The sequence below is a fragment of the Perca flavescens genome, chromosome 6 (genome assembly GCF_004354835.1).
Source record: "Perca flavescens isolate YP-PL-M2 chromosome 6, PFLA_1.0, whole genome shotgun sequence".
NCBI lineage: Eukaryota > Metazoa > Chordata > Actinopteri > Perciformes > Percidae > Perca > Perca flavescens.
This window is the reverse complement of record NC_041336.1, coordinates 11,165,614-11,180,571: the sequence shown is the minus strand read 5'-3', so window position 1 is coordinate 11,180,571 and position 14,958 is coordinate 11,165,614. Positions and strand designations below refer to the sequence as shown.

At 39.0% G+C, this 14,958-nt stretch overlaps 2 protein-coding genes across 2 annotated transcripts in view; one reads left to right on the top strand and one right to left on the bottom strand.

The window, feature by feature from the left end:
* The window catches only part of rgl2 (ral guanine nucleotide dissociation stimulator-like 2), a 35,460-nt gene extending 32,921 nt beyond the window's left edge, over nt 1-2,539 (top strand). The window contains exon 20 of the mRNA XM_028579708.1: nt 19-2,539. Within this exon, the coding sequence (XP_028435509.1) occupies nt 19-200 (182 nt within the window). The 3' untranslated portion in view covers nt 201-2,539. The remainder of the gene's footprint in view (nt 1-18) is intronic.
* dnase2 (deoxyribonuclease II, lysosomal) lies at nt 2,334-10,565 on the bottom strand. Its single transcript, XM_028579709.1, is given in 8 exon segments — nt 2,334-4,225; nt 4,471-4,564; nt 4,566-4,690; nt 6,990-7,154; nt 7,789-7,888; nt 8,791-8,962; nt 9,167-9,264; nt 10,342-10,565. Coding segments are annotated over 8 exon segments (1,155 nt in total). The 5' UTR covers nt 10,372-10,565; the 3' UTR covers nt 2,334-3,854.
* Nucleotides 10,566-14,958: the final 4,393 nt, after the last annotated feature.

Genomic DNA, 14,958 nt, shown 5'->3' with positions numbered 1-14,958 from the left:
ATCCTTTCCTTTATGCAGAACTGGTCATCCCTGCTACAGGAAACGTCTTCTATGCCATGACATCGTCTAGTGTTGACTTCCTGTTGAGGAGGAAAGACGGGGACACTCCTCTGAGCTCACAGCCGATCAAAACGGAGTCGAGCGCCACTTATCCTCGAATCAAGGCCAAGGGGAGGAGACTGGTCCGGGCACTACATTGACATCAGATTTTCCTGAACCCAACTTTGTCCACAGTGATGGATTTTTCTCCTCACAAACAGTAAATGTGGCCTTCTACACATGCCTTTCTCCCTACAAAGCTTGTTCCACTAAAACACCAAAACCAAGTCTTTATCAACGACTCCGGAGCAGGTTTTGTCAAACTTTTCATACCTGCAGCTGCCCTGCTGAGTTCACTAGAGCCGTCTGCTACTGAAGAACAGTGTCAGTTTTCCTCTTTTGCTAAACAGTATGCATTACTAATTTACACCTCGAGGTAAAGCAATGAAAGCCTTTAACTGAGTGCTTTTGGTGCTGGCTCTCGAGTCCCAGTCAGGTATCACTTAATGCATTTTCAACTCAGTGAATAAGATCCATTTCATTGCTTATAGCCACCAGGAAATCCCTTGTTGCTGTGTGCCTCAGTCGTGAGCGATGCTTCCAAATGTAAATAAGAGGATTTGATTGGTCAGAACCTCTGTGATCACCTGAGATGCCGTTGAAGGATTAAGGACAGTGTTTTCTTTGGGAAGACGCATAATAAAATCGAAATATACAGAGCCTGTCAGATGTGGTTCTGGTAAACAGCACACATGAGGAAGACCCAAAGATACAGTGCAAGTGCATCCATGTAGCAAAACACTGGAGCTTGAGACATATATATGTTTTGTATGTATTTATATATTTTGTACGTCTGTATGATGTCAACCTTGTGTTTACACTGGCGAGAAGCTCTAGGTCCTAGAGGCCAAATTGTTTAATTCATCAAGGCAAAAAAATGCATCAAATACCTGCAAGATTTCCACTTTAAACAGGCCAGGACGTGTCTACAGACAGCAATTCATTAAATTACTATTCATATTTTGATTGTTTGTTTTGTAGTTTGAAACCCTGTTTCCAGCAGCAGCCGTTTTTTTTTTTTTTTTTTTTTTTTAGCAACAACAAAAAAGGGTAAAGCTACCTTGTGCTACCTGCCCAACAGCAACCAGCAGACATACAAAGTTAGCGACTAGCTGGTGAAAAAAAAAAGTCAAACTATCAAATCTATCTGCTAAAGAGCCAGATAATTTCCTCAGAAGTTGCTAAAGACCAAACTAGCCCTAAACGGAGAGTGATATGCACTTATGTTATCAGATGGACCAAGATACAACTCCAGATAAATACTTCCTCTTCAGTTGTTTGTGTATTTAGGCAGCTGTTCACTAACACCTTAGCTGTTGAAACTTTATAGGCTGTCATACAGCTCGTTTTACAATTCTTTTGACCCCTAGTGGCCAAAGAAAATGATTATTGACTTAAAAAAGGAGACTTAAAAAAAATGCAGCACTTTCAAAGCTTGTGGCTTTGCTTCAGTTTATCACTGCAGTACCAAAACCATAAGGAAAACCGTAAGGAAAATAAAAAAAAACAAAAAAAACAACTTTATTAAGCCTAAGGTTTGAACTTTTCAACAGAGCATAAGCTAAACTTAATTTATGCAGATTTTCACACAGCTCAGCAGGATACATCTTCACTGCTGTTTACGTACAGCAAAAAAAGCCTCAGTCGCAATTTCATGTTATGAACATGTTAACTTCCATGTTGGTTTAAAACACACAACCTCTTTGAAAAAAAAGTCTTGTGACCTGTAGTTGTACTCACTGCTCAGTGCTGGTGAGGCCACCTTACTGGCTGAGGCACGAGCATAGCGGGGACCAGGGAAAGGATTCTGGGTAATAATAGATGACGTGTGCTAGCGTTATGCTATGCTACTGATTGTTTTAGTGCCTTTCTCTACAGGATGCTCGTCTTTCCCGTGTTTGCATTAGAATGTATACAGTATACGTGGAGGAAACGCAGTCACCTCCAGTGCTCTGTAGTCTCACATCAAAGCTGTTTATGCACTACACACAGGAAGTCCTATATTTGTGGTAATAAATTTACTTTTATATGAATTTCATTGCTTTTGACTGATGTGCTGTAACATATTCCACTTTCAATACAGACAGCTATTTGCCATGCTGCTGAGTATCTTATACACATAATTAAAGCTGTCTGTATATGTCAAATACACACATTTCTATTTTTTATTATTATCATGGATCAGGTAAACAAAGCAAGCTGAATATACATCAGTGACAAAAAAAAAATACACCTTTGTTTTTATTATTTTTATTCTGATTCAAGATAGCCAGCATCTTCATCTTCAAGTAAAATCAAGGAATGTATGTGGAAATGTGATACAACTATAACACATAATAAAAGAAGAGCTGGATATGTCAGAAAAAGCACATTAGAAACACTCATACCAACCCAGTTAATAACACAAGCATTCATGAAACACAAAGTATTAAAGCATTCCTCCCACCTGAATGTTGTCAGTGTCTAGTTTGTGAAGTGTGTGTGTGTGTTGAATGTTACATTGTGCAATTAATCCAACATTATTCATACATTTAACATTCCCTAAAATCCAGTTTTTATTACATTTTCTACCAGCCAAGCTTGACGCTCTCCCTGAGAACCCACAAACCAGCTAATGGTGAGTTAAACAAAAGAAGTTCAAGTGAGTGAGGCAGCATGTGACAGCTTGTAACATTATTTTGAGTTAAAAGAGTACCCAGCGGTTATGAAGACACTTGAACAAATGCCTTCATTTAAAGTGGTACTTTGTGGTTCTTGTGTTTTTCTAAATGAACACCATGTTTCCCGTAAAGCCCTCTGCTTCCTGTCCGATTTGACCACTTGTCCTCTTTCAGCATTGTTCTGTATGCATTTGGTTTAAAGAGGAGGATCTAACAGCCAATTATCATTCTGAACAAGTAAAATGGTTTTTGTGCTTTAAAGCCCCAAAAAAGCATATTTCCTGAAATCGGCCTCTTACTGTGAGTGATGGGGGCCCCACATGAAAACACTATTTTCTACCAAAGTTGGATCAGTTTTAGTTATTTAACTCGAGGGATTTCTGCTCTTCTCACTGGTTTGAAATGAGTGGGGCTAGATAGAAAATAACCCTAACCCATAGAGCAGGCGCACTAGAGACTTCCATTGGCCGAGCCAGCTACTTCCGGTTTAGGGCTCCGCTTACTTAAATGGAGATAAAAGTGATTGAATCGTGCATCTCTTCTAGTATTTCTAAATGTTATCGGACCAAATGGATCAAATTCTGATAGTGAAACAAGTCATTAGGCATTGGTTGTGACGCAAAAAAAAAAAAAAAAATATAAAAATAAATGTTCCCACTGATATATAGACGTCTCTTTCACCATGGAAGTCTATGGGGGGAAAGTCTTTTTGAGCCATCACGTGATGTTGTAATTCCATGATTTGGCCACTCGAATTTGCTAGGGTCCTGATCATGAATGTATTATATTAAGGGTCTGATGCACATGCAGTGCAGATAAGCCCACACATAAAAATATTGCTCCATAACATTAATAGTGACCCATAACTCCACAGGGAACCATTAAAAAAATAATTGTAATTATCACAAACATGTAAAATTATAGAAAAGATCCTTAATTATAAATGCATATGGGTTTTTTGATTCGATTTCTCCTGACATAGAACATATAGTGCACCAAACAAATTGCAAACATTTCACTTAAAAACCCACATGCCGGATATTAGCCTTATCAAATGACGGCCCTTTCCTTGACCCATCGGGCTCCCGCAGGGTGTCAACACTGGATCGTTCCTCCTCCACAAGCCTCACACTCCAGCGCCGCTGTCCGGTAAGCCTTCCACACCACCGGGTTCTGCAGACACACCGTGCCACCGCCTCGCTTCTCCTCCGCCTCGTTCCTGTTGATGTCTCCCACACACACCCAGCCTCCTCCGCCCCTCAACCCGGCTGCCTTGGGGCTGACAGCCCACTTGGAGTGGTCCTGGGTGGCCTTGAAGGTGAACGTCTGCCCCGGGTTGATGATCGTGATGTCCAGGACCTTCCAGCCTAGCGAGCAGTCAGAGGGGAGGATCCCCGTAGAGCGAACCCAGAACTGGACCAGGAGGTCAGACTGGAGGCTGGGGGCCACCCAGGAGTGGTACAGGTCTAATCAGGCAGAGAGGGAAGATGGATGGGAATGTGCTTTCATTATTGCCTGTAAATGGTCAGCATTCTGTTAAATAACACGGTCTAGTACAGAAACCAAATTATTATTATTACAAATGACAACTTATCACGCTCACATTGCCCTATGTAGGCTATACCTGCAAAGAAACTCAAGGTGAAGCTGAGACAAGATGAACTGTGGCCAGAACAAACTTCAAACTACTTTTATTTCTCCAAAGTCATACCGTTTTTAAAAGAGGCTCCTTTGGCAAAGCTGATGAAGTCGGTGCCATCCTTTGAGGTCAGAGTCACGCTGCGATTGGATACAGTTGTGATATGTGGAAAGATGTGACCAGACAGATGTTTTTTTTGCACAGACGGCAGCCAGCGCGGGCACCAGGGACGCCAAGGACTCTGGGACGTTGCAGTCGAACACATTAGGCTGATTGATCTGAAGCTGCTCTCCTGTGGTGCAAAACAAATTAGATTTAAGGCAAACGCTGCTAACGGCACTCTAGAATCACTTTATTCGTTAAGTACAATAAATGAATAGCACCGTCTTGGTGACATTGGCGCAGAGGCAGATCAATAACGTGCACTGCGACACTGTGCACATCGACTATAGCTAGACATACAGAGTAAGGACCTCACTCTTTACTGCAATGACAAAAATCCAGGTATGTATCTTTGGAGTCATTTTGTTATTTTTCTGCCTTTCTTTCAACCTTTCTTTATCTGAGTCTATATTCTTTGACACAAAGGTATTATACAATATGCAAGTTGTTCCTTTATGGCCTATATTGTACCAAAAATTAAACTATATACAATGTGTTGTTGTAAGTAACTACAGTATAACACTGTACACTTTACTTTCATTCTAACCTCAACACATTATGCACTCCTGCTCTCATCTTTCCATGAGCTCCATTAGGGCTGCAACTGACAATTACTTTCATTATTGATTAACTAATCCATTATTGTATGCTTAACTGACTTATCATTGAGTCTATACAACTGTGATATGGACCTGTGTCTAAATTGAAATTCAATATAACATGTCAGTAAAAAGTGAAAAATGACCATCACAATTTCCAAGTCTAAGGTGACGTCCAAAAATGATTCATTATAATAATTTATATTTATTTGAAATTGTGCACAAACATTGATGGCAAATCTTAATGACTTCAGTGATCCTCTGTTTCTCCATCTAGGACCACCATGAGTTTGACATTTAGCATTTTTACATTACTGGATGGATTGCCACAAAGTTTGGTACAGACATTCAAGTCCCCCTGAGGATTAATCATAAGTTGTTTTAAATTTATTTATTTATATATATATATATATATACATACATATACACACACACATATAAATAAATAAATAATATATGCTATGATATCTGAACAAATACCGATAACATTTCCATCATCCTCAGTTGTTCTTGGTGTTAAATGTTTGTATGCTTACCAACCATCAGCATGTTAGCATTGTCACTGTGAGCACGTTAGCATGCTGACGCGCCGCTGACCCGAACTAAAGCCTCACAGAGCCACTGGCATGGCTGTAGTGCTGCCTTCTAAGGTGCTTTTAGATAATCAACCATTGAAATTGTCGTTGATGGAGTTTATAGCACTGGCCTAATTGCCCAATGCTGTTTCAGCACTTACTCTATGCAATAAACAAAAGTTGCTGCGCTAATCAAATCAGTAATGAAGGGGATTAAAACATAAACAAACAAATACTTCGGACAACGTACTATTCTTCACTTATTAGATAGGTAGCATTTCTGAACTCTCACTTCAGTTATATAGTGGTGTCAAATCTCAGTCCCCCCCTTAAATTCATGCTGCAAGGTGCTCAAAAATGAAATGTGACGCCTTTAGCTGTTTGAAAAAAAACTGGACCCTGTCACACTCTGAGCATCCCAGCTGGAAAGGCGAGAATCAAATGGATATCTCTATGGTAACACACCTCAATATAATTGCATTAGCCCATTTACTGCTGTAGCAACTGTGCCAACTTCTGAGTCTGCCGGGGAACTTCACAGACAGCGCGGCGACATGGTGATGACACCTGTTTACGCTGATTATCTGGGATCTGTATTTTCTTGTTGCTGCGTCAATACCTGACTGGATTATTAAGTATGTGGGGACGAGACAATAACGACTGAGGAAATCCCTTTCAAGATGAGACACAAAGACAAATATTTAGGGTTTCAGAAGAATTATAATATTCTTGAGAAAGTCTTAGAAAGAGCTTTTACACCCTCATGGGAAACTAATACTCTACTGAAATGGGTTTCATTAAGCAGCTCTTTAAGGCAGAGTTAACACACCAATAGATGGCATATTAAATGTCATTATAGGTTTACTGTAATATACTCACTGAAGAACTTAAATTATATTGCCAGGGATTGGCAAACCAATATATCAGCCTAATCTTATTTGTAATCTTGCAGACTTTGTTTCAAAATAACAGCATTTTAGAGGCCCGTTTCATACACCAATTGGAATTTTTAATCTAGTGAGCAAAAAAGTGACCTCTTTTACCAATATAGATACGCGTTTTAAAAGCAATTGCTTCTAAATTAAAGCATGTTTATTCATTAGTGAAAATAGCGGACAGAAAGGCAGAGAATGTGTCCTCATTAGCTCCCAGCTCTCATACTGTATTTGGGATCTAATATCATCATCCCACAGAGTGCATTTTCATAACAGCTCTATCTGTGCTATACAGCCACATGGCAGAGCTCCAGCCTTACCGATGGTCTGGAAGCGGTCGAGTGGGTAGGTAACGCAGATAAAGTTTTGACCGTTGTTCACGCCGCTGCTGGGGTAATAAAACTGTCCTTCCTGTTGTGGAGGGGGGAAGTGAGGGGTGCTGTGGACCAACCAGAAGCCCTGATTCTTATCCAGCAAGACGACACCTGAGAAACAGAGATATTAAAAACATGTCAGCAAAAAGTATGAAGGAAAACTAACTGAACTCAACTATGCTCATTTATTATTAGTATCATTTAGTTATCATTTAATTTATTTCTACATATCACAGGGGGGGGGGGCTGCAGATTCAGGTGATCATTTTCTGTAATTTCATTACTACCAGCGAGCCCTTTCACATTGTCACATTGTTTTCACATTCTCATATGATCCATTGTTATGATAAGAATATCCATTTATTCTTGATACTTTCAGGTAGTCATTTTTTTGTAGCAATTTATTAGGACTTAAACATGAATTTCTGTAGTTTTGTTTTAGTATTTTTTCAGCAACTGAAAAAAGCTGAGAGATGAAAGGGGAGAGAGAGGGGGGGGGGAAGACATACAGGAAAACTGTCACAGGTCAGATCCGAACCCTGGACCTTCTGTGTCGAGGAATAAACCTCTGTAGATGTGCGCCCGCTCTACCAACTGAGCTTAACTGCCACGATATTTCTGTTTTGACATAATTTATACACTTTACAAACTTACCCATATTTGCGGAGTTTGAGTATAAGGTCAAATGTCGTTGCAGCCTATCTGGGCTATGCAAGTATTGGAGCTCGACTGCTCTGGTGTTTACCTTTTGTGTGACCCCCACTTCCTCCACCGTTGTCAACCCATCTGTCACCAAAGTCCTCAGGTGGCTGGTCATTGTAAAGAATGTACGCTACTTCTGTGTTCTGTGAAGAGGACAGAGTCACACTCATATTAGACGCACATACACTTCGACTGAAAAACAAAATAACACCGCACAACATTGGTCAAGTTGAGGTATACAATCATAGGTTTTGTATGGGTATGCTGTTGAAACTGCTATATTATCTTTCCCCCAGCTGTTTGGAGACTCTGACCAGCTGCATATAAATGAGCAAGTAACTTTCAGTTCTCACTCTCAGTTTCTAAATCTGATCTAATCATGTCAAGTGGTTGTAGCAGACACTTCTTTAAAAATAAAAAATAAAAGGCTTATCACTGCATTTAATAAGTGTTGGGACTGCAGCAAAAAAGCAGAAGCAGCCAAAAACTACATTACATCTGCTGATGTCTGGAAGACAGTATTTGTTACTGATATTGCTTGGGCTGAATATAGTTGTTTTATATTGTGGACATTAGAGATAAGTGTATGCAAAGCAATCTAATATTAATAACCCAGGAAGATTTACAAACTACTATGGCAAAAGTTAATGAGGATCCAGATAAACAAATAATACTACAGTGGGTTCAAAGACATGTAATATTAATACCAAAAGTCTTATCCTTGTGCACTTTGTCCCATACAAAGGATACGATACAAAGGTTATCATTTGTATTTTAGAGAGCTGTCCAATAAAAAGTGAAGTCCTGTCTGTCATAAAAATTTTTTGACTTTGGCATGGCCATTTCACATTAGTCATGCATGCATTTAATACATGAATAAAAAGGAATTTAAAACTGTGTGATAACTCATTCACTGCTTTCATTTCCCAGAAAATAACCTCCATATCTCAGTAAAGCAAAACTGAGTTTGCTATGTTTAGACTGAGTATTTGTTCCCTTATTATTTTTTTTTTTACAGACAAAAAGACACCTGGTGGAAGCAGACCTTTCCTTGTGAGTACAGTTGTCCGACTGTCCTGCCCAAAGCTCCCGTGGTGTCGTTCACTGTCCCCTTCCCATTAGTCCATCCTTCACTCCCTTTGTCCAGCAGTATATACAGCTCACCCTGATGGGGAGATTTCTCGCCATGCTCTTTAGGCAGCTTGTACAGATAGAACCTAACATAGAGAAAGAGACAGTAACTCAGTACTAGACATGTGTAAAGGTGTAAATGAAACACCTTGATACGGAAACCGATTTGCAAATTATTGTTTCAAATTTCTTGTAAGCTTTCTTAAGATACATAACAGGGTTAAAACAAACCATAAAGTCTACTTTTTAAAAGCTTGTTTTTGTCCAGGACTGTTGAATCAATGAATTACCAATCAACTGCATCTCCTTGGTCGTTGTAGCAGGTGATTGGTGAGGTGTTGCCTCCTAGTGGCACACAGCAGATCAGCAGGGATAGGAACAGAAGCATCTAAGAAAAAGAGACCGACCTATATTAATCATAACAAGTAAATATATATGTTCTACACTTAAGGAATGGTGTATCTACCCTTAACTGTAACAAATGGTACTTGGAAGTACACCTGTAACTGGTCTCGAACTTAATGTAGTAAAGGGATTTTCGATATAGAGATAAGAATATCGAAATATTGAGTTAAGCCATTTAAAGAAGTAGTTCTCAGATATTGTACTTGAAAGCAAAAGTACAAAATGAACAGTGTATAAATACTATGTTCCAAGCAAAGGGCCTGCATTCAAAATGTACTTAAAGTACAAAAAGTAAAAGTACTCATCACACAGAAGGACCCATTTCAAAATACTATAGCTAGCCTACTATATAATTGAATTATAAGTATTGATGCATTAATGTGCAACTACCACTTTAATGTTGCAGCTGGTAAAGGTGGGGCTAATTCTTTTTATATATTATTGGGAAGCGTAATCTCTATAGGCTAGAGTTGGGCGATTTGTTTCCCTAAACATTTTTTTTTTATAAAAAACTCGATTTACGATTCGATTCGATTTCCCCCCCCTTCCATTAAAAACCAAATATCTGCGAACTGTAAATATATTTTAAAAATATATATTCATTGTATTTAATTAAAGTGCATCAACATAAACAAAATTGCACAGGCAAACCCTTTCTCTAACTGAAAAGTCACTGTGCAGTGTTCAACAAAGATTGTTAAACATCCAAATTATTTATACTTTTTTTGGATTAAAAAAGTAACGTAACGTTAATGTACAAGTACCTCAACATTGAGTAGCTAAATACTTTAAGTTAAATTCCACCACTAGTCCAGTCTCAACGGTACAAACATATAACAGTTAGCTAGCTAGGTCCACAACATAATCCAAACGACAGTAGGCTACCGTTACAGAAAGATTATTAGAGGAATATCGGTGAAAGTATAAATCACAGTTACGTTAGCTAGACCTTACTGCAAGTCGCAACCGCTGAGCTTTTGCCATGTCACTACTTTAATAATTATAATTTAACCACGAAGGCAAAATAGAGGCAACGTTTCATTTAACCAGTTCTACCCACCTCTGGCTGTGCGTGTTTCTCCTCGTTCATCACGTCCTCAATAGTTTCTTAACTTGTTCTCGGCATGAAGATGTAGCTACTGTAGTTCCCAATCCTGATCCTGAGCAAGTTTCATCTTCATCTACGTCCTGGTTTATGTCTAGGACTATAACAGCAGGATGAGAAAGCGACGTCATGCAACCGTTGAAAGAAAGCCAACACCGACATGCTTCTACAACAACAAATATATAAAAAATAACAACAGATACAAGCTCGTTAGTTTTTACTATTATATATATTATAAAATGTATAAAACAACGACAAAAATATTGTTAAACTCAGTTGTAAATGCTCCGTAACGTCCTTGTTCCTGTCTTATCCTTCTCTAAAAGTCCTAGGTTTCAGTCAGGTGCTCGGAGACGGCATCGGATGGGCGGGCATGCACAGAAAAAAAAAGAGTTAAATAAAATAAAAATAGCAGTTGAATGGTGTGTCAAAACAAGTGCAAAACGTCAGACAAAAACGCACATCTCCCCTTTATCGTTTTATTAATGCAAGATTCCCAAAAAAGTTATGGGGAAAAGAACGAAAACAAAACAAACAAAAAAAACGAGCCAAAGATGGCCGTTAATTCCGGTGTGACACAGAGAAATGCACCTCCAGATAAAGCATTTAATCAGTAGGCTACATGCAGCGCGCGGGTTGCAGCGCGCCACAACACTCAGAACCAACCAGACCAGTGTGTGAGTTACAGCGCTTTTGGGCACAGCTTTTTCGATTAAGCTAAACTAAACTGACATCTCCAATTATCCTAATATCGCCAACAACTAGCCTAATCATTGTTAGTTAAACGTTGACTGTAGTGTTGACGAACTGACCGAAGAGCCGGTTAATTGTGTCACTGAGCCGGGAGAATCGAGTGCCATACGTCAATGAATCGACTTTCTCCTGTTTTTTTCTTTTACTTCATTCGTGCCGTTGGCATCATAGTATATAATCGACCAATAGACCCCGTTGCTCTGGACGGAGACCAGTGAAGGCTATCAGAAGCACTTTTCCGGTGATGGCCAGCTATGGCTTTACTGCGCAGCCTCCAACTGTGAGAATGTGACGTGAGCAACGTGTCTGAAAGTTGGAAGTCTTCTGGTAGGTGTGACAAGAGAAATCTCAATCATTCCCAATCTTTCAGATACGGAGAGTGTAGGTGGATGTAAGGAGATAACATGGGCACAGGCTAATTATTGATCACTAACATGCTAGTTAACATTAGTAATTAAACCTAAACAGCTCATGTAAGTCGAAACTGCCTGCGAGCTTCTCCTGTACTATACGGTAATTCCTCTACTGTGCGACAGTAAGTCACTTGGTTATAACCAAGTTTATTAGGCCTATATCACATACAAATACACGTAATGTTATCTTGATAGATATGTAAAGTTAAACGCGATCACCCGCAGAGGGAAATAAACTGCATTACCATTTTCGGCCACAGCAAGGGGTCAGTTAGGCAGTTTATTATTATTTTTATATTATATTTTATTATATTATTATTACTAATAGGCAGGTGGCGCTCTTTCAACATTTAGACTGCTGCCGAGGGAGACAGTAAAGAAGCGGGCACTATGTGTGAATTAATCCACTTGAGAGGGACAGATGTAGGGGTTTAAAGATTTTAGTTTTATCTCCTGGAAAGTAATAATTCATTAGGCTACCCTAATTTTAAACTGTTTAGACGTGAAGTGAGGAGTCGGGTCTTACAGAGACAAAGTCAGACAACCTTTTAAGTCTTCAAACAGACAACAAGGTGATTCAAATAGTTTGATGTCTATGTATAATAAAAAAATATGTAGGTATCTTTCAGCTGACTTACAGTCTCATTGCTGACAGACATGCACAGCAACGACGGCTTTGAGATTGGGAGATAGAGTATCAAATTCTACAGCTCTTTATCAAAGCCCATCTCTATGCATATTTAGGTCATTTCGCTCAGAGTCTTGCAACTGCACCGCAACCTACAACTATATAGATCGAATCGAGCGGTATTTAAAGGCCTCCAATGTCACAGAGGGTGCATATTTGTTTTCTCTATTCATTCCCATGTAGTACACACTCTCTGTTCATTCCCATGTCGGACACACTCTCTCTATCTCATAGTCACTGCAGACACTGTTTTTAGATTTTAAATTGCTTTAGTTTTCAAATGCCATTGATTTGGCTGAGGATGCCCATTGGAATTGTGGGTAACGCTTGATATATGCCATGTAAAATTAATGTATACGAAATCTCATGACTCATCCATAAAATGGGAACTTTAATCAGTATATGGTCATGGTGAGTTGGGCTCTAAGCTAAGTCACATTTCCTCTAGCCCCGGCTGCCACTGTAGGTCTAGGCTACTTCATCTAAAGCGCCATGAGGCAGAGAGAAATAGGCTGAATTACCATTTTCGGCCACAGCGAGGTGTCAATGGGCAGGTGGCGCTCTTTCACAATGACTCACAGATCTGATACTACCGGAGCTTCATCGTTTACAGTTTTTTACATCTGCTTACACACGTTATCAAAACTATCTCTCCGTTTTTCAAAACTCTGTTGTTATTGAGTAGCATATAATATGGTATTTATTTATTTAATTCTTTATTTAAAACGGGTAGTCTCATTAAGATCAGAGATTGTTTTGGTTTTGGACTTTTCTGTTGCCTGTTATTGTTATTTCTGTATGTGTCCTGTTTTTATTGTATCCTGTGGTCTGTGTATATTTTGTTGTGTGTAGTTCTGTTTTATTGTGATAGTCTGGTTTTCTGTCTTGTCATACCTAGTTTTACTTCCTTTGTTTTCCCGCCTTGTCTGATTGTCCTATCCCGCCCTGATGTGTTTGTATCACCTGTCCCCTTTGTTCATTACCTCATGTATTTAACCTCTGTGTTCCTTTTGTGTCTTGTCAGATCGTCTCTTGTCTTGTGTCAGTTTGTTTCTGCCTGTGTTTTGCCTGTCAGTTTGTGCATTTTGTATCCCATTACGTTGTTTTTGGATTTCTCCCTGCGGGGCTTTGTAAGTTTTCCAGTCTCTGTACTGCCGTTTTTTGTTGTATTAAATCCTTGAGTTCAAAACATCTCCTGCCTGCCTGCCTCTCCCTGCATTTGGGCCCTCTACCTTCCACTCACCGTCACAGAGATATATTTTTCAATATTTATTTTTCAAGAGATACCTGTTCATATAAAATAAACATACACTTTAAGCATAGAGAGAGGCACAGAAAATTCACATTTTTACAATTAAGAAAAGCATTTACAAGTGTGATTGCAAATGCAGTACAACCTTTTGAAATGTTCAAGTGAAATAAGAGAATGCAACTTCATGTTTTTTGGAGCTCATTCCACTTGAACCAACTTTTTCCAAATTCCGTGTGAACAAAAGGTACACCTAACGTTAAATGATATGATTTGATACATATGGGGCATGATAGCTAGGCCTATACCTAATATATAAAACGTATTTGATCAATTTGACCATATCCCCCTTAAATGAGACATTTTCCGTGTTTAGGGTCGCCTCTGAAACTCCATACAGGATGGAAAGACCGTGAACCTTCACAGTAAAGTTAGAGTGCAGGTTTAACTGAAGGTTTTACAGACTTAAACACTCTTTGCTTAAGTAAAATACCCCAACGCCACACTAGAAAGAACTCACAATCAGCCACCTAAAATAAAAAATAATAATGACAAACGTGTTGACCTGGTTAATATCTGGTCTTTGAATCCTGGCCATACCAGAATAAAATGGTATATACACATTTGCATCTTAAAAGTGGAACTTGAGTCTAATGAGTTGTTGTTTCTCCGTATTTGACACGTTCACAACTTTCGTGTGGTTACTTTTTGCGACATGCTTTTCTTCTTCTTCTTCTTCTTCTTCTTCTCCTTTCTTCCTCTTATTTGGTTGAACTGTTTATTAGTCTTTATAGCACTTGACGATTTGGAGCAGAGGCCGAGAAAAGCAGGATGCGTGACAGAATAATGACGGTCATCAAGAATGGGAGATATCTTATGACCTTTGACCTGAAATTGAAACGTTTTGATGAGTTAATTGATCTCCCTATTTTTTTTCTTTTTTTATAATTCAACAAAAATACATTACCTTAAGGAGCAATATTTTTATTCTTCTAATTGACTTACATATGTTTTCTTCTTTTAATGTAAATCTCAACCAGCAGTGTTGATCAAAGCGTTGCTATCACACAACACATAATTGTGCATTGTTTGAGGAAGTGACACAGTGTCCTCTCGTCACCTCTTGTGCAGACGGGCAAGGACTTCCTCAGAAACCTTTCCTCTGCGCTGAGTGGGCTAAACGCACATCAGAGGAGGTCACAGGTTGCCAGGGGGCCCCTTCTGGTTGGTGACACACTGTGGCCCTGGATCATTATGTTAATTAAGTATATCAGGCCTTTAAAAACAAGTTGGAGCGTAAATTTGAATGATTTACAACCCTGTTCTAATAGCAGTGAATACTGTAAAGCAGCGTTATTGACGATTAACTTCACAGTTAACACTATATTTATGTCAAACTTTGTTTGATTGAGTCCTCTAATAAATATTAATATTCATAAAAAATACACCGTTACATGTTTAAATCTACT